This window comes from Myxine glutinosa, chromosome 6 (assembly GCF_964187855.1).
Source record: "Myxine glutinosa chromosome 6, kmMyxGlut1.1, whole genome shotgun sequence".
Lineage (NCBI taxonomy): Eukaryota > Metazoa > Chordata > Myxini > Myxiniformes > Myxinidae > Myxine > Myxine glutinosa.
This window is the reverse complement of record NC_136266.1, coordinates 50,990,064-51,015,372: the sequence shown is the minus strand read 5'-3', so window position 1 is coordinate 51,015,372 and position 25,309 is coordinate 50,990,064. Positions and strand designations below refer to the sequence as shown.

Here is a 25,309-nt window from a genome sequence, read left to right as displayed (position 1 = left end):
GTTCCCCAAGGCAGTGTTCTGGGCCCTGTGCTTTTTCTGGTCTTCATCAATTATTTCTCTGACTCTCATGAAAATCCTCTCTTTCTCATTGCTGACGACTCCACTCTCTGCCGCTCCATTTCTCATCGCTCAGATCGCCAGTCTGCAGCCTCCTCACTCTCTGCAGACCTGGACAAAATCACAGACTGGTCAAACAAGTGAAACATGTCTTTCAATCCTGACAAATCTCACACTCTTGCTATGTCTCTCCGAAAAGTCCGATGGGACAACCCTCCCATCCACTTTCTGAATAATCTCCTCCAAGATGTTCTGTCACTCAAGCTTTTGGGTCTTACTATCTGCCATGATCTTTCCTGGGAAAACCACATTTCAAATCTGGCCTCCAAAGCCAGTCGCAGACTGGTCATCCTCCGTCGGGCGAAGTCCTTCCTTGGCACACCTGAGCTCCTCACCACATACAAGGCTTTCATCCACAGCTCAATGGAATACTGTTCTCCCCTCTGGGCTGGTGCTCCTTCCTCACACCTAGCTCGGCTTCACGCTGTTGAAACCAAAGCTTTCAGAATCATTGGAATCTCCTGCGATGAAGGTAACTCCGAGGGCCTTTCACTTACTCACCGCAGGGAGGTTGGTGGGCTTTCTGTCTTCTACCGACTCCTCTCCGCCCTTGCTCCCCCAGCTATCTCTGGGCTCTGTCCCCCAAATATTCCTGCAGGTCGCACAAGATCTGCCTGCAACCCTCTTTTGATTAAAATGCCAAAATCAAGACTCTCTGCTCACTTTCACGCCTTCATACCCCTTTTCTCCCGCATCTGGAACAAACTCCCTCACTCTCTTCAATCCCACTCCTCCCTCCAGGTCTTTAAAACAGCTGTTCACCACCATCTCTTATCTTCCCCCATCCAAAACCTTGATCTTTTCTACCCCCGCTAATTTCACCCCAGATTCACCTTTTTGAAATACCAACTTCCTTCCTGGAAGTCCTTGCAGTGTCCTTGTGTTTTATACTTCTCCCACCCCTCCCCCCCTTCCCACTCCTCCTCCCCCCAAGCCCTCCCACAGATCTCCCGATGTCCCTGCTCTCAAATGTTGTGTTTGTGTGCTTCCTTCTCTCCCCATCTTGTCTACCAGTACCCTTATTATATGTTTTGTGCGTCTGTTTGATTTTTTTTGTGTGATAAATGTTAGCTCTTTCACGAGCCTCAATCCTGTACGCACAAAAAAAAAAAGTGAAGGAAAATCACCTGCTTGAAATCTATTTATTTCTATCAACTTCTAAAAGGTGCCAATAATATTGTTCAGGCCATTTTAGGATTTCTGCGTGGACTAAGCTAAGAATTCGTAATTTTTTCAGCTTTTTTTGTTTTGTTCCACTGCAAAAAAAATACATATAATAATAATAATTCATTTATTTTGTATAGCGCTTTTCATGAAGCCCAAAGGCGCTTTGACAGAGTGCAAAACATAATGCATAACAAAACATGAAAACAACAATTGCAAAAAGACGAATCAACAGGGAAATATTTAAAGCAAAAGGAGGGAGAAGGAGAAGTGATAGTCAGGGGTTAAATGCTGTGGGTTGAATGTTGAATGCAGCGCTGAACAGGTGGGTCTTGAGTGATGTTTTGAATGTGGTGAGTGAGGAGGAGTCTCTGATGGTGTGAGGTAGTGAGTTCCAGAGGGTGGGAGCAGCGATGGAGAAGGCCCTGTGGATACCAAAAGATGTTTTAATTTCAAAAAACGTTCTGGAAGAAATGGTGCATTCCTTGAAAAAAGTGCAAGGGTGCCAATATTTTTGGCCACGACTGTAATTTACAGCCCTGACATATACCGTGAGTCTAATGATTTAATTAAACATTCACATGAAAAAGAGAAATAAAAAAGGAGAGACTTCAACCGAAAGGAATCATTAATCCGGGGAGAGGCAGAGGGGATACTGTGGAATGATTGAGATTCGCCGTGCTTTGCGGCCTCTACCTGAACACCATGCGGCATAAACTTTTTTGAGAAGATGCTTTTGTTCCAATTTTGATTTTATTTGATGCACCGAACTCTTTATGGAGCATCGGTGCTGCCGAAGCAGTTTATTGGCAAGGGTTATACCGGGTGGCTTGTCATTGCCTGCCGAGCGTTGTTTCTCCGTGCTCTGTCCTTTTAAATGCCGAATATCAAATAAGGAGGCAGCACGTACCATTTTTCTAGTCTTTGGTGTGACTCGGCTCGGGGTTTGAACCTCTGACCTCTGAGTCTGGTTTTGTTATAACAGGAAAGAAAAATAAAAGAACAACTTTGTGCTTTGCGAAAGCAAACTTCCGAAACATAACTTTTTGATGCACAAGACATTGAGTATTCAAACAGGTGCACAGAAAACTTTAACTTGCACAATTCCATATTTTGTAAATTGCATCACCTCCTTCACATAATCGCGGTGGAAATGAAAGCACTTTGCAGCAGCAGCAATAGCAGCAGCAGATGTGCGATTGTTAGAGTAAGCATGTGGTAAGCATGGTAATCAATTGTACCTACAGACCACTTGCTGTGATGTGCACAATAATTCCGGAATCATCAGTGCAATTGCTTTGTCTTTTTCTCCATGAATTGTGCCAATTAAGGGCCTTTGTTGATTTTAATTTTGCTGATGAAACCCACCTGCATTATATATATATATATTTATTGCAACATTTATTCCTTTGTCAAAGAACACATGTTGATCCAAATGAGACGAGACAAGGCACCGTCTGGCAATACGACAAAGAAGAGAAGTAAATCTTATAACATAACGATGCATTATGTTGGAAAAAATCTGCATCTTCAAGATCGATGTATGCGAAAAGTCTCCTCACCAGCTACCTTTTGATCAGATAGCTCCTCACCAGCTACCTTTTCATCAGATAGCTCCTCACCAGCTACCTATTGATCAGATAGCTCCTCACCAGCTATCTTTTCATCAGATAGCTCCTCACCAGCTACCTTTTGATCAGATAGCTCCTCACCAGCTACCTTTTGATCAGATAGCTCCTTACCAGCTACCTTTTGATCAGATAGCTCCTCACCAGCTACCTTTTCATCAGATAACTCCTCACCAGCTACCTATTGATCAGATAGCTCCTCACCAGCTACCTATTGATCAGATAGCTCCTCACCAGCTATCTTTTCATTAGATAGTTCCTCACCAGCTACCTATTGATCAGATAGCTCCTCACTAGCTATCTTTTCATTAGATAGTTCCTCAGAAGCTACGTATTGATAAGATAGCTCCTCACCAGCTACCTATTGATCAGATAGCTCCTCACTAGCTACCTTTTCATTAGATAGTTCCTCAGAAGCTACGTATTGATAAGATAGCTCCTCACCAGCTACCTATTGATCAGATAGCTCCTCACCAGCTATCTTTTCATCAGATAGCTCCTCACCAGCTACCTTTTGATCAGATAGCTCCTCACCAGCTACCTTTTGATCAGATAGCTCCTTACCAGCTACCTTTTGATCAGATAGCTCCTCACCAGCTACCTTTTGATCAGATAGCTCCTCACCAGCTACCTATTGATCAGATAGCTCCTCACCAGCTACCTATTGATCAGATAGCTCCTCACCAGCTATCTTTTCATTAGATAGTTCCTCACAAGCTACGTTTTGATAAGATAGCTCCTCACCAGCTACCAGATCCTCCATCTTCCTTGGGGACAGGGGACGATAGCTTATGATGGGCTACCTGAAGCCTCAATTTGACTTTTGAAATGCCACGCTAATGCATATTCTTCACACCTGGAACTAAAACGGTGAACCCTCCAACCGTGCAATACCACAAATGACTTGGCAAAAGCAATCGGACCACACCAGTGTGGGAACTTTGGAGAATTACCTAAAATTATCAAATACTCCAAAACAACTTTGCCTCTGATGGGCACTCCTGTCATGATGAAGGTTTCTACATTGCATTTATTTATTCGTCTTCTCATGGCCTAGTTGGTCATGTGGACTTGTTTTGACGTCTCCTAATGTTATTGTCTTGTATGTTGTCTTTGTTCATTGTCTTCCATTGTTGTTCTTGTTTGTGTACTGTTGTCTTTTCACACCATTCTGCTCTGTGTATTCTTGGTTCGAATATCCTCACTGACCTTTACCACATTGTGGAGAAATTGCTCTCACATGACAGACTGGTCGGTGGTCTTCTTCTTTTTTTTTTAATGCCTCTCCTCCGGTCTTGCTCCTTTTAATGTCTCAGCATGTCGACCCTCCCCAGCTCCTCTTGGAAGTGCACATTAAACGTTTCAACCCCACTATCTCCTCCCGTACTTCAAGCAGGGGGTGCAACACCATCTCATGTCATCCCCTGTCTATAACTGCAATCTTTTTACGCCCATTAACTATGCCAAAGTCAACCCTCTTACTTGTACGTTACTATGCTTCCTCCCCTCCTCTCACTCCTCCACTGTTCATTGAATCCATTACTTGTGTCCAATGTAAAATGTAAAATTTTCTATAAAAAAAAATCCACTTTGACATTATGGGGTATTTTGTGTAGATCATGTACATATGTATGTATGTATGTATGCATGCATGTCTGTACGTATGTATGTATATATGCATGTGTGTATGTATGTATGTATGTATGTATGTCCCCTCCGCCAGCATTTTGTGAGTTTATTCCCTTTAAAATTCGTTTTCTCTGCGACTGTTGGCCCGATTGACACAACATCTTCACCATAAGAGCATCTCCTCCTGTATAATTTTTTAATGCCAATTATGACGTCATAGGTCACATGGTATGGACGCCATTTTGGAAAAATCGAAAAACTTTGCACCTATTTATCTCTGAAACCGCTCCATGAAAGAAAATTGAAAGGTGGCTCATTGTAAAGTACCCCCAATGTGGAAAAGCATATGTTAATGATGATGTCATGGGTGTCTTCATTATGACATAATAGACAAGTAGAACGCTTGATCCAATCAGTATGAAATTTCTTGAGCATGATCGAGGGATAAATTGGTAATGAAAAAATTGATGTCATTGGTCACGTGATTTGGCAGCCATATTTTTACGACGTAGCCCGTAGGGCAATGCCGGCTGGAACAGCGTTTGTCTATCCGTCCGGTATATGTATGAATGTCCCTCACAAACGTCCACCAATAAGAGCTGTGGTTCTGGTCACATGACTGGGGACAGCAGATCCTTCACTCAGCAGATCAAAACCAGGCTACACCATTGTTAGACTCTCGATCTTGTTTTAACATGACACTGGACTTGAATTCCAGAAATTGTGGTAAACCTGGAGACAAGGAAATTGGACAATTTTAGCAATTTTGCCTGTGCTCTCGATAGCAACACCACATTAATTCAATCCATCTGGTTATCGAATACATTTAACTGGATGGGTGGTGAGGGGAGGAAGAGGAGCTGGGAGAAGAACAGGCCGTAGACACATGAATATTACCAAGGTTTTTTGTTTTTTTTAAATCGTACTTTATTATTTCATGGAGAATGAAAAGTATTATTAGATGAGAAATAAACAAATGCTGATAGCACATTCACTTTTTGATGAGACCCTCTCACAGACATCACAATCAGTGCAGGTATTTTATCACCCATCCATATCTAAGCCTCGAAACATCCATATGTTGTATGGTGTTGGCTTAGCGGATAGGGTGCTGGCTTGGGATCCGAGGATCCTGGGTTCGAATCCCGATCGGTCGCTGAATTAACACCAGGGGGGTTGACTCAGCCTGTCATCCTTCCGAGGTCGGCAAATTGAGTACCAGCTTGCTGGGATGAATGATCCCGGTGTGTACCCCTATTTAGAATAGGTACACCCTATCCCTGCGCATCGTAAGAGGCGACTAAGGGTTGGCGTCAGGAAGGGCATCCGGCCATAAAAACATTGCGTCAAACAGGGAACCATGATTGTCATGGGGCCTGCAAGGCTAACCCCCGCTCTAGCGGGGAAAATGGCCTTATAACGATCATTCATTCATTCATTCATATCTCAGCCTCGTGTTGGCTTAACGGTTAAGGTGGCTGGCTTGAGATGTTAGGCTCTTGAGTTTGAGCCCCTGTCATGTCATTGAAATAACACCAGGTGGGTTGACTCAGTCTTTCATCCTTCCGATGTCGGCAAAATGAGTACGAGCTTACCGGTAACAGGAGCATTGCATGGTCATTGCAGCGATGCTTCCAGAAATGATGCCAACCAGCAGCCACAGATTGCATATGAAACAACACCAACCCAAACTAAGCTACCTGACTATCTTACCATTACCCATGTACCCTTCGATCCTCAACGCTTCTCGGTACCTATCAAATTCCAATTTTAACATATCTACTCTTTCTTTTGCCAATACCTAACTTGGTCATCCATGCATTAGCTACTCTGAGTGAAAGACCCCTGCGTTCCTCTCATCCTAACTTTCCTCCTTATTCTCAGGCTATGTCCCCTGGTCCTATCAATGTCTATTCTGCTGAAAAACCCTTCTGCACTTGTTTTATCTTTACCCTTCATTATCTTCAACGTCGTTATCCGATCCCCTCCTTTCTAAAGTATAAAACCGTTTTTCCTTCAACTGTTTCTCGTAGACCAGCTAGACGCGGAATCGATCTAGTCGCCCTACCTATGCTGGACCCTCTCTTTGGCATTTGTTCCCTTTCTCAGACTGGTGACCAAAACTGAACACAATAGTCTAGATGAGGCCTCACTGCATACCTGTATAATGTCACCATCTACCTCTTTTGATTTAGAATTTACCCCCTCCCCGTCCCCCCTTATGAATACAAGCTAAACCCCTGCTAGCTTTACCTATAGCTGCCAGGTACTGTACTGTTTGCTTAACCCCCCAAATCTATTACCACCCCCATATTATTATCATGTGTCACCTGCATAAACACTGTCCCTCGCATTATGCAGTTACTATTTTTATTGTTCTTCCTGCATTTTATGATTTATGGATTAATTGTGATTTCGAAAAATTTTGGGTCACAAATTTGTGTAATTTAAAATGCATGTTGATGTTGCTTCAGTTGCCTTAGATAAAATGCGTCTATTTGAACTTGCAACTGAAAAAGGTGTGTCTAACGATGCAAAGTTTTATGATTATAGAACCAGCAGTTCTGATGTACATCAATTGTTCTCAACTTTTAATCATAGGAAACCCCATAAACCAAACTTGATGGTATTTCATGTTTGTTTGCAGGTCATGTGATGGTGAACGGTACTCCAACGCCATTGCCGATCAAGGCTAAAATCTCTGCTTTGGACCCAATTATCCCTGATATTCCACTTGGTATGTAACTTTACACAACTTATGGTTGATTTGTCAAACGATCTGTAAGTGGAAGCACAGTTCAAATGTTGTTATAATAATTTGTGGACTTGTCAAACCACTAATATGTTGTTGATTTGTCATTTTTCTTGATTTTTGGGGGATATTTAATCTTTTTTTATTGTCGTTTTTTCTTCATTTTCACATGGCACAACAAGGATGGCAACTTGTTGTGTCATGTGAAAACCAAGACAAAACAAGATAAACTCAAACACTTGTCCATCACAACATAAACTGCCTCTTCCAACCAAATTTCTGCAGCTAGGATTACAACCACAAATCTTGAGGTGCTACCACCATGATACTATTGTCAATCAACGCTCAATTACTAGGAATCATTTGCACTCGCCTTGCTTTTTAAAATCCTTTTTTGAATACAAAAGTCGAGGCCCATGGAAGAGCTAGAACACAGAATATACCAGAACATAACAAAACACAAAGAACATCGTCAAAAGGGGAAGGGGGTTGGGAGGGGGGGGGCAGGAATACACTAACGGCAGGGTAGAGGGACACAACAGAGGACCACTTGTAGGAAGAATGACATCAATGGGACAGGAGCGAGGACACTGGGGGTGAATAAAACGCTTAATACAACCTCAAACATCAATACAACAAAAAAACGAAAATGAAGGTGATGGCGTGCCATCACAAATCCCCACGCTTCCCATCTAAAGCAAAGTTGAAAGATGGCAAAAAGTTCCACCAGGAATGACACAATATCAAATTTTAAGTCAAACTTTTTCCCCGTTTTGACCCCTGTGACCACTTGGGGCATGAACCGGAGGTCAAATCCCAAAGAATGGTTACATATTTCATGCATCTCCTACTATTGATTGCATATACAAATTTTAATGTAAAAAAACCTGTCCCAAATTGCATTTTTCGGTATTTGACCTTTTGACCCCATCCCACTGGGTGAGGCCATAATTAACACTGCTCTTGCACCTTAATGCCACGTGGTGATCATAACTACCAAGTTCGGTGAATTTCTGCCCGTTATCCACTCCCTCACCCCCCCCCCCCCCCCCCCCCCCCCACCCACCTGTTTATTTTAAAGAAGTGTGGGGATAAAACTGAGTGTAAGGAGGGGAGAAAACACAATAACCTGGAAAACTGGGAAGGTTATGCTTGGGGAGGATTAATGTGGGTAGAAAAGGTAATGATTATGGATGGAGGATGACCTGAGTTGGCGGTGAAGTCATTTTTTGAAGCCCCAGCGAGGAGAATGTGATTGAACAGACTGAATAATTTGATTCCACAGATTAGAGAAAAGAGGAACAAATGAGTGGAGGTGAGCAGTGTACCTGGATTTTCAGAGTTTCATAACAAGTGGGTTACAAGCAAACCATGTGTGCTCTACAGAATCCTGGGGGTGAGTGGGAGTGTTAGAGCGAGGAAAGCGCAGAGGGTGCAAGACCAAAAGGTGGCTGTAGAATACAGAGAGGCGAATGATCTGTCTGTGATGTGAGATTAGCAGTCCCAGAGACTCACCTTCATTCCAGGAGATTGCAATGATATTGAGGGCCTTGGTTTCAATAGCATCAATAAGTGCTGGTTTTTAAGCAAGGGCCCTAGCCCAAAAGACAGAACAGTACTCCATCCAGCAAGCTCCAGCCGAAAGGCCTTGTAAGCTGATAAAAGTTCACATTTGGTGAGGAAATACTTTGCACAATGGAAGATGCTCATTTGGCAACTTACTTTGGAGGCACCGAGTGTAGAAGGGAACCCACCGACATTAAAGCAGTGGGACATCATTTGGTTACAACCAGGGGTGAATATATAAAGGAGAGGAGAGGGACGATTGAAGCAAACTGTAACCTTTAAGTAGGTGGGGACAAGTAGGGTTTTTTATGGGGATTGAGGCAAATTGCCCGGGATTCATGCAAAAGAACAATCTCAGATTATGGCTGGCTTAACAGAGGTCAGACAGGATGGTTCAGAGGTCATCTTCTGCACCATCCTGTCTGATTGTTGACACTTTCATTGTAGCCGTATAGTCTGGCTTGATTCAAGACCCAACTGTAAACTGTTGTGCTAGTGTTTTGCAGGCAGGTCATCGAATCAAAAAGTGCGACGTCACTCAGTTGGTCATCAAGTCCAGGACGAAATTTCTCATTCCTGCGCAAAACATCTTCAGTCAAAAGTCAGGCCTAGCCGACCGGTTCGTTAAAGCCCGGGGCCGAAAACTTTCCTGTCTGATCCCATAGGAACCTTGAAATAATTTGGGCTATTAAAACAGTAGCAGATGGCCGGCTTGATAGAAACGAAAAAAATGGACAGGAAGTCATGTGATCCAATGTAATTGCAGATGGCCCTAAATGGTGGATGAGTGAGAGACATTATTCTCATATCTGAAATCGGATACATTTCATTTTTGCAGCGGGATCTGTTTCTGGCAGAGGGCGTTACACCATCGAACATTCTGTGTTTTAGAGGAAACCTTTAAGTGACGGTCCCATTTGCAACGATCAAGTTAAACATTGCAAGATGTTAAACTAACTCATGGTGTCCTTTTGCATTAGTGAGACTTTGTTACGTCTCCACAGCCGAAGGCCGGAGGCATTATGTTTTCTGGTTGTCCTTCAATCCGTACACCCGTCTGTTATAGGATTTTTTTATTACCATGATGACCTGTGAACCACTGAAGAGATTTCAACCAAACCTGCCACAAATATAGAATGTAATGCAGAAATGAACTGGTTACATTTTGGGTCCAAAAGGTGAAGGCTGGAGCATGTGACATTTGATTGAAAATCATTTTTGTTGTTGCAATAACTTGAGAACCATTGAAGGCATTCCAACCGAACATGGCAACAGTATGGACTGTAATACAAAGATGAACCAATTCAATGTTGGGTCAACAAGTCAAAGGTCATTTGCCAAAAAGTCAAAGTCAAAGGTCAAAATGAAAATCGCTTTGCAGACCGTAACAATTTAAGAAGCATCCGATGTCTCTGTCTACTTATCTCTTTTCTCTGTCACGCTCCCTCGCGTGACATTTAATTTTTCCTGGGACCTTTAATTGAGATTAAATGTAACAGTGGGTTCACATCTAACACGGCTGGAGATCCATCTTATCCATCGACGCATTCACGTCAAATTATATATTTTTAGTTCTTTTTAAGGCTCACTTCTCTACAATGCGAGCCTGTGCTGGAAATTTGGGATTTCTCTGTGACACAAGCACAAGTGCCTAATTTTGCTTAATGGGATAAGGTGTTTAACATCCATGATGAAATTAATATCGAACATCCAACTGAAAGATAGCATAGCCTATGATGCTACAACATCCTCCTTTGGAAGCTGCAGTTAGGTCGATATACAGGGTGTTCCAAAAATAACCGGACAATTTTGGTTGTTCATACTTATATTTAGATTTAGAACAACAAATTATACCCTTTGGGTTATATGATGCAGAAACTCTGAATGTTTTGTGCACACCATCAATGTTTGCTCCATTTGTCACGCGCAGGAAATCAAGGAGGTACACGAGTTCTTGTCATGCACAGCTCAGCATATTTACGTCCACCAGTGTGCATGCAGCTGTGATCCGAGAACAAAGATCCTGCAGGTTTGCCACTTTGGTGTTGCAGACGACATCTTTGACAAACCCCCACAGAAAAAACATCAGGGGGTGTTATGTCTGGTGATCATGTGGGCCAGGCGGTTGTTCCGTATCAGCCAATCCAGCAACCTGGAAATGGTTCATTCAGGATGGCTCGAACGACTGACGCCCAATGAGGGGGAGCGCCGTCGTGAGGAAAAATGATATCGGGTTGCAGGTCTTCAATCTGTGGGAAGGCTTGAGGACTTCCTCTCTGGTCGTAGTCAACGTGTCTCCCTGAATGGATTTATCTCATCCCCACTTCCTGTTCTAGCTGGAGTTCCCCAAGGTAGTGTTCTGGACCATGTGCTTTGTCTGGTCTTTATCAATGATCTGTCCGACTCTCTGGAAAATCCTCTCGATCTCTTTGATGATGACTCCACTCTCTGCCGCTCCATTCCTCATCCCTCAGATCGGCAGTCTGCAGCCTCCTCACTCTCTGCAGATCTGGACAAAATCACAGACTGGTCAAACAAGTGGAACATGTCTTTCAATCCTGACAAATCTCACACTCTTACAATGTCTCTCCGAAAAGACCGACTGGACACCCCTCCCATCTACTTTCTCAACAATCTTCTCCAAGAAGTTCTGTCACTCAAGCTTTTGGGTCTCACTATCTGCCATGATCTTTCCTGGGAAAACCACATTTCCAAGCTGGCCTCCGAAGCCAGTCGCCGACTGGGCATCCTCCGTCGTGCGAAGTCCTTCCTTGGCACACCTGAGCTCCTCACCACATACAAGGCTTTCATCTGCAGCTCAGTGGAATACTGCTCTCACCCTCTGGGCTGGTGCTCCTGCCTCACACCTAGCTTGGCTTCACGCTGTTTAAACCAAAGATTTCAGAATCATTGGAATCTCCCGCGATGAAGCTGATTGTGAGGGCCTTTCACTCACTCACCGCAGGCAGGTATGTGGTCTTTCTGTCTTCTACCGATTCCTATCCGGCCTAGCTCCCCCAGCTCTATCTGTGCTCTGTCCCCCAAATATTCTTACAGGGTCGCATAAGATCTGCCAGCAACCCTTTTATGGTGAAACTGCCAAAATCTCGGCTCTCTGCTCACCTTCACTCTTTCATTCCTCTTTTCTCCCACCTCTGGAACAAACTCCCTCACTCTCTTCAATCCCACTCCTCTATCCAGGTCTTTAAAACAGCTATTCACCACCATCTCTTATCTTCCCCCATCCAAAACCTTGATCTTTTCTACCCCTGTTAATTCACCCCAGGACCACTTTTTTGAAATACCAAGTTCTTTCCTGGAAGTCCTAGCAGTGTCCATGTGTTTTATACCTCTCCCACCCCCCCCCCCTTCCCATGCCTCCTCCCCCCAAGCTCTCTCCCTCCCACAGATCTCCTGTTGTCCTTGTTCTCTGCTGTTGTACTTGTGTGCTTCCCTCTCTCACCCCATCTTGTGTCCCGCTCCCTTTATTGTATGTTTTGTGTGTCGGTTTTTTTTTTTTTTTTTGTGATTAATGTTAGCTCTTACACAAGCCTCGATCTTGTATCCAAAAAAAAGAAAAGAAAATCGAATCCTTCCAACATGTTCATGTAAATTGTTGAGGTCACTGTAACCTGCGTTAGGAAAAATGGACCCACCAATGGGTCATGGAGAAGGCCACACCACACATTGACCTTTGGATTGACGCATATGTGTTCAATGACCACGTGGTGGTTTTCACAGCCCCAGATCCTCACATTGTGCTGGTAGACCTTCCCCGATACATGAAAGCAAGATTTGTCTGTGAACATCACCTTTGTCAGGTAATCTTCATCATCCTCAATGCAACTGAGAATTTCCAAGGCAAACGCCTTGCATTTGGGTCTGTCATTTAATTTGCATTTTACAGGCATAAAGCTTCAGTCTTTTATGAAAAATCCTGTGTACAGTGGTGGTTGGTATTCCCAGTTCACTGGATGCACGTTGGATTGATTTTCTGGGACTTTGTTGAAATGATTCTTGCACTCGTTCAACGTCTACTGCCCTTGTGCTTGGTCAACTGTTACTTTTCTGTTTCTGACAACTTCCACTCTCCTTAAACCTATTGTACCACTCTCTGATACTAGTCTGCGATGGCAGATTCCTTCCATACCTTGTACAGAAAGTACTCTGAACTTCCGTGTTGGATCTCCTCTCAATGAACCATTCGTCGCACTGCGCTTTCTCCTGTGGAGTCACCATTTTATTTTACATTAAACCACTGCACCTGAAAATAAAGAATACTTCGAGTTTAATAAGCACCCTGTATAAATTAAAGAACACCTTCTATTTCTCTAAGTGAACCAGGATTAGGCAATTATTGGCCAAAACACACTATTTCTGAGGTTTCTCGTTGGTCATCTTAAGAGTTCTCATTGATTTAATGGAAATCTAGAGTATGATGACGACTGAGGGATTTTGGGGGGAAGTGAGCATTGAGCAGAATGGGTGACTATCTCAAGCTCAGACTTAACTGCATTATAGCTGTTGACTGTGAGTTTACAATTTTTGCTGACATCACTAAACTAAATAATTCACCCAAATGACATTGATTTGCGCAAGGCTTTGAATATGCTTTCATCAAGGTGCCCTCTTATCTGAGGTTTGGCAGGATTGAAAGCCTAATCGTTTGTGCTCGACAGAAAGCAGGAAGGATGGATATCCTGTGTGCCCACACATATCTGATTTGGCCACATAGCAAAAGCTGGAGATTTCAACGCTGTCAGGTTCATTAGAGTGTGTGCTTGGGATGGTGTATCTCTCTTTGTGTGTGTGTGTATACGCACACTCGCACACGTGCAAGTTAATTTGGTCTTGAATTTAAAGGCCATTACCCTGTGTCTGCTTTCACAGTAAACCTCAAATGTGTAAAGTAAGTAAAAGGCATGGAACATTGACCACAATTATTTAACATCACTGCACACTGCTTTTTATGCATATTAGCGCCACCGTGAAAAGCGATTTGCACCAAATCGGGCAGTACATTCGGCATCAGAAGATGAACATCGTAACCACAATAAATGTCGTGTGAAAACATCGTAACCACAACACATGTCATGTGAAAACATCGTATGATCTTTGAACCGAATGATCTTTGGGTCATTTGGGAGATGAACATTGGGAGATGAACCGAATGATCTTTTATTAGTTTTTGTACTGCGTTTTTTCATTAATTTTAACTTTACTGTTCTCCAAGGAGCTTCAATTGGTCCAAAATAATGGCGGCTCACATACACATTAACAGATGGCGAAACATGTTTTCTTACCTTCTAAAGGATTTATTTGTAAAATAAACAGGGAAAAGGGTAACAAAACACTATAAACAAAAACGGAATGGACCAAGCAAGTCAAGTGGACACAAAGAGGTAAATGGGAATATCCAAACGTATGTGCAAAAATTGGAAATAAAACAATTCCTAACCCACGAGGCGCTACAGATCACACTTGTGCAACAAAACAATTGTAGTCGAGACTTCTCTTGTATGATGCGCAATGTCGACGTATCATTCAAACTAGATCGCTTTGGGATCCAGGTGCGAGATGAATAGAGACAAAGAGCCAAAACGAGCATGAAGAAGATTGTGTTTAGTGTGGAATGCCAGAGATGATCCACCTCCTCTAAACAGGCTTTGTGACCCCATTGTCTTTGAAGCAGGCCCCCTGGGGCTGACCTTGGTCCTCTTCTTCCATGTTCCACCAACACAGGGTGAACCCAGCTTGGGTCAATCCAAGACAAAGCCACACTTGGTCCACTCCAAAAGTTTTGCCTGTCCTTCCACAGGAGGCTTTTTGCAATCACCCTCAACAGCGTGGCCTCTTCTTCTTCGTCTACTGGTCTCTCAATTATTCGTTGACCGGTCTCTTGGGATCAATTCATCAAAAGCACAACCACTAATTTTCAACTCATTCTGTCCAGCAGTTCAGGAGTGCATAGAAGTTAAACAAATACACAAACATTATGGTATTAAAAATATATATATATAACCACCTTTAGAGGCCATTTATACTATGGTATTATACTACAATAATTCCCCCACTTCCATGGTTTTCATGCAGAGAATTGGGGTATTTTACTATGAGTTGTAATTAAGGCGGTTACTAGAAGAATGTGTGCACCCTGGATTAAATAGAGAGGGCCAGAGGACAGAGAGCACAGGGAGCAATATCGGATAATAGACGATAGAAAAGAGGGAGACCACTCATCTGTTTGCGATGTATGAGCCACAGATCCTGTACTTCGGACTCATCATGTGAGATTCCAATATGTTTGAGACCTTTACATTCCACAGAAACCTGGATAGATGGATCTGATGCTGGAGCGCCAGGCAATAGCAGAGAGAAGTAATCCATTGAGATATGGATAAAGTACTGTCGACTATGAGTAGCTCTGATTTTAAAAGGAAAGACTTTGGCCGATGAAGGATGCCCATGCTGCGGCTGCTTTTGGAGCCTATCTTTGCTTTGTGGTCGGCCCAGGAAAGGTCATGACTGATGGGGAGGCCTCATAGTTCAAGTGACTGAACCTTTCGAATATTAACCATGTTAGTCATGTATAAGAACTGTGTAGTATAGTCCTTGTCCTGGGTGTGACTCATATACCAGTGCCTCCTTGAGCCCTGGACACTGTAGAAGAAAAAATATTTGTGGAATTTTGATAGGCCCTTTTGAAAAAGTTGAATAGAAAAGTACTGCAGATTTCTATGTTCACAAAGGTGTGATCGGTGTGATGGCTCTCCGTGCATTGGCAGTCGGTCCTAATGCCAATGGGCCGTATTTCCCGATAATTGCTGACATGAAATTATATCTACTAGCAACGGTACCCGCCCTATTTGGCGGGGCTTCAAATGGGAGGCTCAAATGAAAAGGCAAAATATCCGAAATTGAAGCCTTTTTAGCCGCGTCGCAGACGCTGGTCATAGAGTGCCCTCTGCTGTTGTTCTTGTTCTTCTTATTCTTGTTCTTCTTCTTCTTATTGTTGTTCTTGCAGGGAAGACAAAATCTCAAAGCTCCACCCATTCTGGGAACCATAGCTCCACCCATTTTGGGAGAGGCTTCATATAAACAAATATCCACCATTTTATTAACTCGCATAGCTTTGAGGCCTGTTTTGTAGGCCCGTGGTGTCTTCCTCTCTCACACAGTTTTATTTCAAATCAAATTCGATATATCATTTCATTTTTCATAGTTGCTAACATAGTTTTAGACTCGGTTGAAAAAAAACGGGAAGAAAATCCGATGAAAGTTGCCCTTTATAGAACGAAATGAATTCTCAAAGGCCTCTAACTTCAAGTCCATTGAGATTTTTTTTTTTTTAATCGCAGCATGGTCAGTCATACACCGGCCGAAATAACAGATGGGAAAATGCCGAGATATATTGTTTTTTTTTTAAATCGCGGCATGGTCAGTCATACACCGCCTGAAATAACAGACGGGAAAATGCCGAGATATATATATATTTTGTTTAAATCGCGGCATGGTCAGTCATACACCGCCTGAAATAACAGACGGGAAAATGCCGAGATATATTAAAAATTCGTCCATTTGATGATAATCGTCACGATGAAATATTTAATTTATATGTCGTCACAATAATGTGGAGAGAGGAGATAGCTTCGTTCACGTGTCGCCACATATGGGAAATTGCCGAGATATATTTTCACTTTGCACAAAAATAACATCAAGTAATCGAATCAATAGGAATGTCCTGTGCCTATAACATCGACGTTATAGGCACAGCTGCATCTAGGCATTGTGTAACATCGACGCAGCTTTTGTTTTAATTAAAACTTTTTGTACTTGTTTATTTTAAACGATTCATATAAACATCCGTTGAATCATCACACGCAAATCATCAAAATCTAAACAGTACATGGTGCCCATTTTGAAAAAGATTGAATGCACGTCTTTCTCAGTTGCACTTTTACGTGTGAAGAATGCGCGCCGAATCTGTAACACGGAAGCGGCTGCTACACCTGTTTCTCAGTCGCTTTGCACACGCTGCCATGTTACTTCGGAGCCACACGTTTATATAGGAAGAGTTCGTCAGGAGTCGATCTACTCTCTCCTGGTACGTAGAACAAACAGTATTTGTAGAATTTCAACAAAAGCCATATCACTGTTCATATCGGTAAATATTATTCCATCATGTTTGCAAAAACTGGAAAATTGGAAAATTGGAAAACTTGGAAAAACAATATAGCCTATTTTACTCCCAGGGGTCCCAGGAATACCCACTCAAAATATCGTTGCGATCGGTTGAGCCGTTTTTGCGGTACCTTTGAACGGACGGATGGACATTTGGTGCATTATAGTAAGATGGAGAAAAATGATTCCTATAGTTTTTCATCCAATGAGATCCTCAACAAGTTGCTCATTGGTTTTCTTTGTCTGCAGGTCTGTTTGCCTGCAGAGTATTACAAATGCAGAGGGGAAATATAATATACAAAAATAAGCACACCAGGCCATGTCATGTTGGATCAACCTTTGCATCTACATGCTATGTGCATGTGCATATCTACATGCTGCAAATATTCTCTGTGACCCCTGTCTCCTCTCCCCATCCCCAACCTCCCCACTCCTCCTCTACCCGTTGCGTACGGGATGAGGGGTTCATCACCTTGTCTTAAAAGCATAATCCTCTGCTGTCTGCTCAGTGTAATAAGCGAGAACTGAAAAATGTATTTCATTCGTTTATTATTCCCCTCTTGTAGTTGCAACCGACAGCAAGTGCAACGATTTCCATAATATCTTTCAATTTTTGCATACATTTTCACCCTTAGACACATTGCTTCAATGAGTCCTGAGCTGATAGGTCAAACTAACATAACGCACGACATTCTTTGCCTGCGCCATTTATTATTTGCTTTATTCCGCAACGTTGGAAACTGGGAAAGCTTCCAAAGAAGGCAGCTGGCTTTGTATAATAGTGATCTGAGCATGAGATGAAGCATGCGGCATGTGTATGGTGCCTTTTTTAATGGTTGTCATCGTGCACTGAAAAATAAAAGTCCGCATATATTGGTGGTTGATGTGGTTCAGGATGAAACCTCCAGTCGGTTCTGAGGTGCGTTACTTCAACTGGTTTCAAAGCAGCCGTGGGACTATGGCAGGGTCAAGGAATTCTCTCTATTCACCGCTTTAAACGTGATGTACATCAAATTAAACAAACAGTTGCTTGCAATCGTTGGCGTGGGACTTTTAAAGTGGTGACATTTGTTTAGCCTTGTGCGGTTTAACGCAGCATTAGAAAATCGATACGACCCGAGCTGAGCCTGCGATCTCAGTCCCTTTTCTGCTCCGTGACCTTGTAACATGTTGGGGTTTGCACAGATGATACATTCGACTAGAAGTTGCAAATCACCTGCACAAGTTTCATTCGCACACTGAGCCTGCAGCATCTTGATGTATTTTAAGCAGGTTTCGTTTTCCCTAATCATAATCTCAGATGCTCTAGTCCTGACAGCACCTTCCAGAGTTGGTGTACTTATTCCTGTGCTGTCTAATCTTGGTTAAATTATTGGACCGACTATATATTGTCCAAATAGTGTTTGGAAGTTTAACCGGGAGGTTACAGGAAGAATGCGTGCACCCTAGATGAAATAGAGAGCGTGATAGGTGAAATAGAGATTAGGTTTAGAAGGTGGGAGAGTATCATGCAGTGTTTAATTCACCTGCTTTGATGTTAAAAGACAGTATCACCAATACATTATTCTGATTAGATCATCTAAAACTGAGCACCAATAAATCTTTACTTGGAAATAAATGTTTTAAAAGCATCTGTATGGTATTGTATATTATATATTGCTATGGTAGACTGTCGGGTGGACTCGTGGTCAAATCCGCCACCCGCAGAATCACCAATTTAACGACAGAATGTCGAAAGAGACTCTACGCCATCCAGCTGGAAAACCGAACAGAACTTTCCTTTGGTTTTTGGCGTTCAAAGAACTCTAACGGGAATCTGTCACTGCGATAGGTTCCCCGTTATTCAGGACTATGGAGCAGAGCAACCCTGAGGGACCATATTGTGGGTTTAAAGGAACAATGCATGACCTTGGTAAATGTCTGCTAGAAACATGTCAAACTCACAATCTCCTTATTACAAACACATTCTTGAAACACAGACAGAACCATTAGAAACTAGAACGGCACTCGGTAGAGAGCGCATACCTCCACCAGGCTGAACAGTTTACGTTTTGTATCCCACTGATAGGCCGGATCTGGATCCAGTGCTGAACCAAAATCTAATCGGCTTGCACTCGTCACCAAACCAACTCATCCACCAAGTTTTGTTTTAATCCGTCCACAACCTTTTGAAATACCATGCCATATATCGTTTTTGGCCCTATCACTCAATGGTGAAGAATCACTTTTTTAAATTGTAGTATATAGATCCTCATCAGAATCTAATCAATTCGCCATTGTCACCCACCCAGCCTGTCCACCAAGTTTTGTCCGAATCCGTCCATAACTTTTTTTTTTCTTCTTTTTTTTTGTATACTGAATCGAGGCTCGTGAAAGAGCTGACATTTACTTCACAAACAAATCAACCAGACAAACAAAATATATAAAAAGAGGGAGCGGAAGACAAGAGAAGGGGAAGCACACAAACACTTGAGAGCACACAACATTTAAGAGCAGGGAGATGTGTGGGAGGGAGAGGGCTTGGGGGGAAGGAGGGGGGGGTGGGAGAAGTATAAAACACAAGGACACCAAGGACTTCCAGGACAGAGGTTGGTATTTCAAAAAAGTGGAATTGGGTGAAATTAGCGGGGGTAGAAAAGATCAAGGTTTTGGATGGGGGAAGATAAGAGATGGTGGTGAACAGCTGTTTTAAAGACCTGGAGGGTGGAGTGGGATTGAAGAGAGTGAGGGAGTTTGTTCCAGAGGTGGGAGAAAAGAGGAATGAAGGAGTGAAGGTGAGCAGAGAGTCTTGATTTTGGCAGTTTAACAATGAGAGGGTTGCAGGCAGATCTTGTGCGACCTGTAGGAATATTTGCGGGACAGAGCCCAGAGAGAGCTGGGGGGGGCAAGGCCAGAGAGGAGTCTGTAGAAGACGGAAAGACCACCAACCTGCCTGCGGTGAGTGAGTGAGAGGCCCTTGGAGTTAGCTTCATCGTGGGAGATTCCAATGATTCTGAATGCTTTGGTTTCAACAGCGTTAAGACGAGCTAGGTGTGAGGCAGGAGCACCAGCCCAGAGGGGAGAGCAGTACTCCATTGAGCTGCGGATGAAAGCCTTGTATGTGGTGAGGAGCTCAGGTGTGCCAAGGAAGGACTTCGCACGATGGAGGATGCCCAGTCGGCGACTGGCTTTGGAGGCCAGCTTGGAAATGTGGTTTTCCCAGGAAAGACCATGGCAGATAGTGAGACCCAAAAGCTTGAGTGACAGAACTTCTTGGAGAGGATTATTCAGAAAGTAGATGGGAGGGTTGTCCAGTCGGTCTTTTCGGAGAGACATCGTAAGAGTGTGAGATTTGTCAGGATTGAAAGACATGTTCCACTTGTTTGCCCAGTCTGTGATTTTGTCCAGGTCTGCAGAGAGTGAGGAGGCTGCAGACTGCCGATCTGAGGGATGAGGAATGGAGCGGCAGAGAGTGGAGTCATCAGCAAAGAGATAGAGAGGATTTTCAAGAGAGTCAGAGAGATCATTGATGAAGACCAGAAAAAGCACAGGGCCCAGAACACTGCCTTGGGGAACTCCAGCCTGAACAGGAAGAGGAGATGAGAGAAACCCATTCAGGGCCACACGTTGACTACGACTAGAGAGGAAGTCCGCCAGCCATGCGTGGAGATTTCCATGGATACCAAAAGAGGAGAGTTTGGTGAGCAGAGTGGGGTGCCAGACCGTATCGAAGGCACGTGATATGTCAAGGGAGACAGCTCTAATTTCCTGTTTGGCATTGAGGACCTCCATCCATTGTTGAGAAAGCAGAAGCAGCATGTCCAGAGTAGAGTGACCAGGTCTGAAACCAAATTGATGATCAGAGATCAAGCCATTGGAGAAGAGGAAAGATTTCATATCTGAAGCAATGATGGATTCCATGACTTTGCTGATAATTGGGAGAAGGGTGATTGGTCTGTAGTTGCTCTGGATCTGTTTTTGCACCTTTTTTGTGCAAAGCGGTGATGTTGGCAGATTTCCAAGCAGATGGCAGATGACCTTGAGCAAAAGAGAGGGTTAAGAGAACAGAGAGAGGGAGTGAAAGAGCAGAAGAACAGGATTTTAGGACCCGTGGGCTGATGCCGTCAAGTCCAGTTGCAGAATCAGAGTCGAGAGTTGACAGAAACTTTTCCACCTTGTCAGGAGGAAAGGACACAGAGTCCAAGAGCAGCTTGGTACGACTGGGTACGGCGGGTACAGAGAGGGATGGGTTTGGGACACAAGATTTAGAGGCAAACACAGAGTTGAGGCATTCAGCTTTTTCACGTGCGGAGTCAGCCATGTGGCCGTTTGAGGTGAGGGAGGGGATGGAGGGGGAACAAACACCAGAAACAGATTTGACCAGACGCCACCAGGATTTGGAAGAGGGAGACAGACAAGAGAGTTCTGTCCTGAGAACGGAGAGATATTGTTTCCTGGCTCTCCTGAGGGTGGACACACATTTGTTTCGGGCTTTGTGAAAGGAAATGAGATTTCCTTCCGTTGGATTTGCTTTCCAGGAGACGAAAGCAAGTTGTTTCTGGGCAATAGCCTCACCACAAGATTCCGCGTACCATGGACGGGAGGAAGGGTATGACAACTGAAGACGAGATGGGATAAATCTGTGCATGAGAGAGAGCAATTTACTTTGGAAGAATTCCCAGGATGAGTTGATGTCAGAGGCAGTAGAGATGGGAGACCAGTAAAGTAAAAATTGGAGATTTTTGAGATATCCTGTTGACAAACAGACAGACAGACCACCGAAGAGGGGTAAAAACATAACCTGCGTCCACGTTTGGTTTCGGAGGTAAAAATGGACGTCACTGCATGGAAGAACACAAAATTTAGTTTTATCGATGTTAATAAAAGATGTAGGACATTGATAGTACACACAATATCAACATAGAGGATGGAATTAGTAATTACAGATAAGTTATATCTGAAAGCATCCAATACGAAAATCCAATATGCTAAATATATAATCTTAAGAAACTAAAGCTTGAATATTTTAGGAATTAATTTCAAATAATATTCGGTGTGAAATTTGAACTACTTTTGAATGAAGAAGAGGAAGATTATAATTTCCAAAAAAATTGGGGAAAAAAAAATTCCAGACAGCTACAGATGAAACAACAAAACAAGTCCTAAGGTGTAGAAAAAGGAGGTAGCAAACCATGCATAAGTGAAACGTCTTTCACGCTCGGTGAGAAAGTAAATTATCAAAGCTGAAATTTGTAGACACCCACAAAACAAGGTGTGAGAGACGACCTCAAGACGTGAATGTCTGCATCAATGAAATGGGGTTTGAAAGAAGATAGACCTAAAGCTCGGGACAACAAAGCAAAGTAAATTGAAAAGGCTGGTATAGGAAATGAAAGCAGAAAAATGTTTGAAGCCGGAAAATTCCAAACGAAATGTTCTCAAAAGTCTTTGGTCTTGCTAATCGTTTGAAGGTCGAAAATGCAAATGCGTTAAATATGAAGTAAAAGAAAAAGAGAGATTTACAAACTAATTTAAAGCATTATACATTCCGAGTATTAACCCAGATCCACGAATGTTAAATTATTTTAGAAAAGAAAAAAAAGGATTGAGTGTGTAAAGGCCTTGTCATTGTTTTTAGAGATCTTGCAAAAACACATGACTGAGTTTGGGGGACAAGCTCTGTGGAGGGTATGAGAACACTATGAAATTCCATTAAGATAGCAAGAGTACTGAGGAACCTATACTAAGGGGTATGTTGTAGTATTATGTTGGAGGGAAAGCTTGGGCAGTGTTTTGAAACAAACGCAGCTGGTGTAAAATGAGGATGTCTTATCTCACTGGAATTGTTTAACATATTTATGCATTAGGTTGGGTGTAAGGTAATTGAGGATGGACATGAAGGTAACAGTTGGTGAAGAAATTGTATAATATCTAGATTTTGCTGATGATATAGCACTGTTGGCAGATAAAATAGATGCTCTTATTCCATTATGGTATTAAAGACTCGCAGATAACCCGGTTTCACTGGGCTGTTGTAAGGAAATTCTTTTTTAATAGAGTGAAATATTTGGGGAGTTTCTTCGGAATGTCCTTTAACAGCATAATAGCAAGGACACGTGTAATGTAAAATGCGACTTCAAGTCCTCAACTCCCATCCTCTCTCCCCCTCCCCCCCCCCTCCCCCTCCCACCCTCCCAGACACAAGTCTGCTACAAGTCAAAAACCCTTCCCCTCTCCCAGCTCTCTGTCTCCTCTCTGCTCACCCTCACCGCGACTCTGTCCACTCTTCCCCCTTTCTTCTTCAAGTCCTCAACTCCCCCCTCCTCAAACCCCAAGTCCATAAGCACCCTCCCAACTTCAAGTCCTCAACCCCTCCCCCCCCCCCCCCCCCAAAGCCTCAACCCCATTTCCCAACTCTGTCCCTTCTCTGTCTCTGCCCTCTCCCTCTCCCCCCTCCCCCCACCCCACTCCAACTCTCCATCCTCCCCTTTTTCTGCTTTCTTGTTAAAGTCCCCTCTGAACTGTCCCTTTCCCCTTGAAGTCCTCAATCCAAGGTCCACAACTCCCCATTTCTTCTTCAAGTCCTCAACCCCCAATCCCAAGTCCACATTATCGTCACTCACTGACTTTTACGACTGCTGAGGATTCTCGGTGAAGTATGTGGATGAGAACATTATTATACTGTTACGGATCGCGGATTAGATGTTATTTACCGAGCGGTGGTATTGCCGCGACCTAACAGTTCCCCCGATTCTTCCCCAACTCACCCGATTCCACCCGAACGTTGGCCAAATCGCGCTACGCTAAATCAATGATTGGAAAGGACACAACGACTGGGATAAATGAAACGATGCAAGGGGTACAGTTCTCAAGACCTCCGGAGGAGGGTATAATTAGTGGTGGAGAAAAGGGGTAGATTACAAGGTAGAGTGAGGTAAAAGACACAGAAGAGATAGGCACTTAAATACAATCTTATTTTAGCCCAGACAGACCAAAGACAAACGGGACAAGGCTGACTTACACAGGGATTGATGGCAGGAAGGGACAGGCAGTCGATAGCACAAGGTGCACCTTGGCTCGGGGACAGGATCAAGCACGGTCCAAGAGATGCAGGGAGGCCTCACAGCGCTCGGAGGTGGCGTCTTTCTTTCTCCAAGCTCAGCGCGCATCTGACGTCACCTCCCTCTTCCTGCGCATGCTCAGCGGGGAGTGACACGCCCTCGGCTGGTTGGCTCCGCCCCAGATGGGACCGGTCCGCCGCTTCTATTGGGTGCGGGGGTTACCGGGCTCCGCCCTTGACGAGGAGCTGACAGGGAGCCCCTATTTGGTAACCCCGTCGAGCACATGTTCGATGGCGGCTCGTTGGAAAGGCCTGGTGCCCTCCCAACACCCCCTACCAACCAAGCCGGAGTGAGGACGCGCACTCCCCGCGCCCGCCGCTGCTGTTGTTGTTGTTGTTGTTGTTGCTGAACCGTGAGGAAGAGCTGCGGGGAGGTATTGGGAGGTCCTAAACTTCCTAACGGTGCCATACAATCACATTCTGGTGCAACGAAGGGTCAGAATTAATGGAAACGAGTCCTTAACTGACATAGACTAAGAATAACTAGCAAGATGTCCTATAGTTGTCTACGTGAGATGCGGTGGACCTGGATGCGACATTTAATGGGGGAAATAGGGGGAGGTCGGGTCTACAGAGTGTTGTTTACAGAAAATGGGACTAGGGAATGGGGGATTGGGGATAGTTGGGAAGTATTGAGGAAATAGGGGAATATTTACAAGCAGATATGGATGGATGCAAATCCCATATCCGCAACATTGCACCCTTCTCTACCTCGGGGCGTCCCGACCCGATAAATTTTTACCTACTTTAGTGTGGCACTCAGATGTAGTTCCCTCTACTATTAACTCAACCCTGAGTGCGACAGTTTTACAGATGTTCACAAATGAGTAAATATGTCCCCCTGCGACGTTGCACCCTTCTCCTAACAGAAACACACCCACAGGATAACCGAATCGCGGAAAGCATCCTCAAACTAAACATACAGCTGGTAGGGAGCATCATTTATACAAGACTGATATTTACACTACGATCCAGGACCTGTTCTTTGAGGAACACATGCAGATGTTATGCATAGAGAGAGAGCACGCATGCCAGCATCGATACACCAACCCACGAGTGCCCTGTGGCCCTACGGCCTTTAATAATGTGCAGAGCACCCCGTCCAAGCACCAAAAGCACCACCCCATTATGCACAGTCAGCACCATCCGGTGCACCAATAAAGTGTTCAATAA

The 25,309-nt window shown here is 43.7% G+C and overlaps 1 protein-coding gene across 3 annotated transcripts in view; it reads left to right on the top strand.

Annotated features, from left to right (window-relative positions):
• PC (pyruvate carboxylase) overlaps positions 1-25,309 on the top strand; it is a 663,757-nt gene that overhangs the window by 282,968 nt on the left and 355,480 nt on the right. For all 3 annotated transcript variants that reach the window (XM_078779838.1, XM_068119999.2, XM_068119997.2), the window contains exon 12: positions 7,186-7,275. In XM_078779838.1, the coding sequence (XP_078635964.1) occupies positions 7,186-7,275 (90 nt within the window). The remainder of the gene's footprint in view (positions 1-7,185; positions 7,276-25,309) is intronic.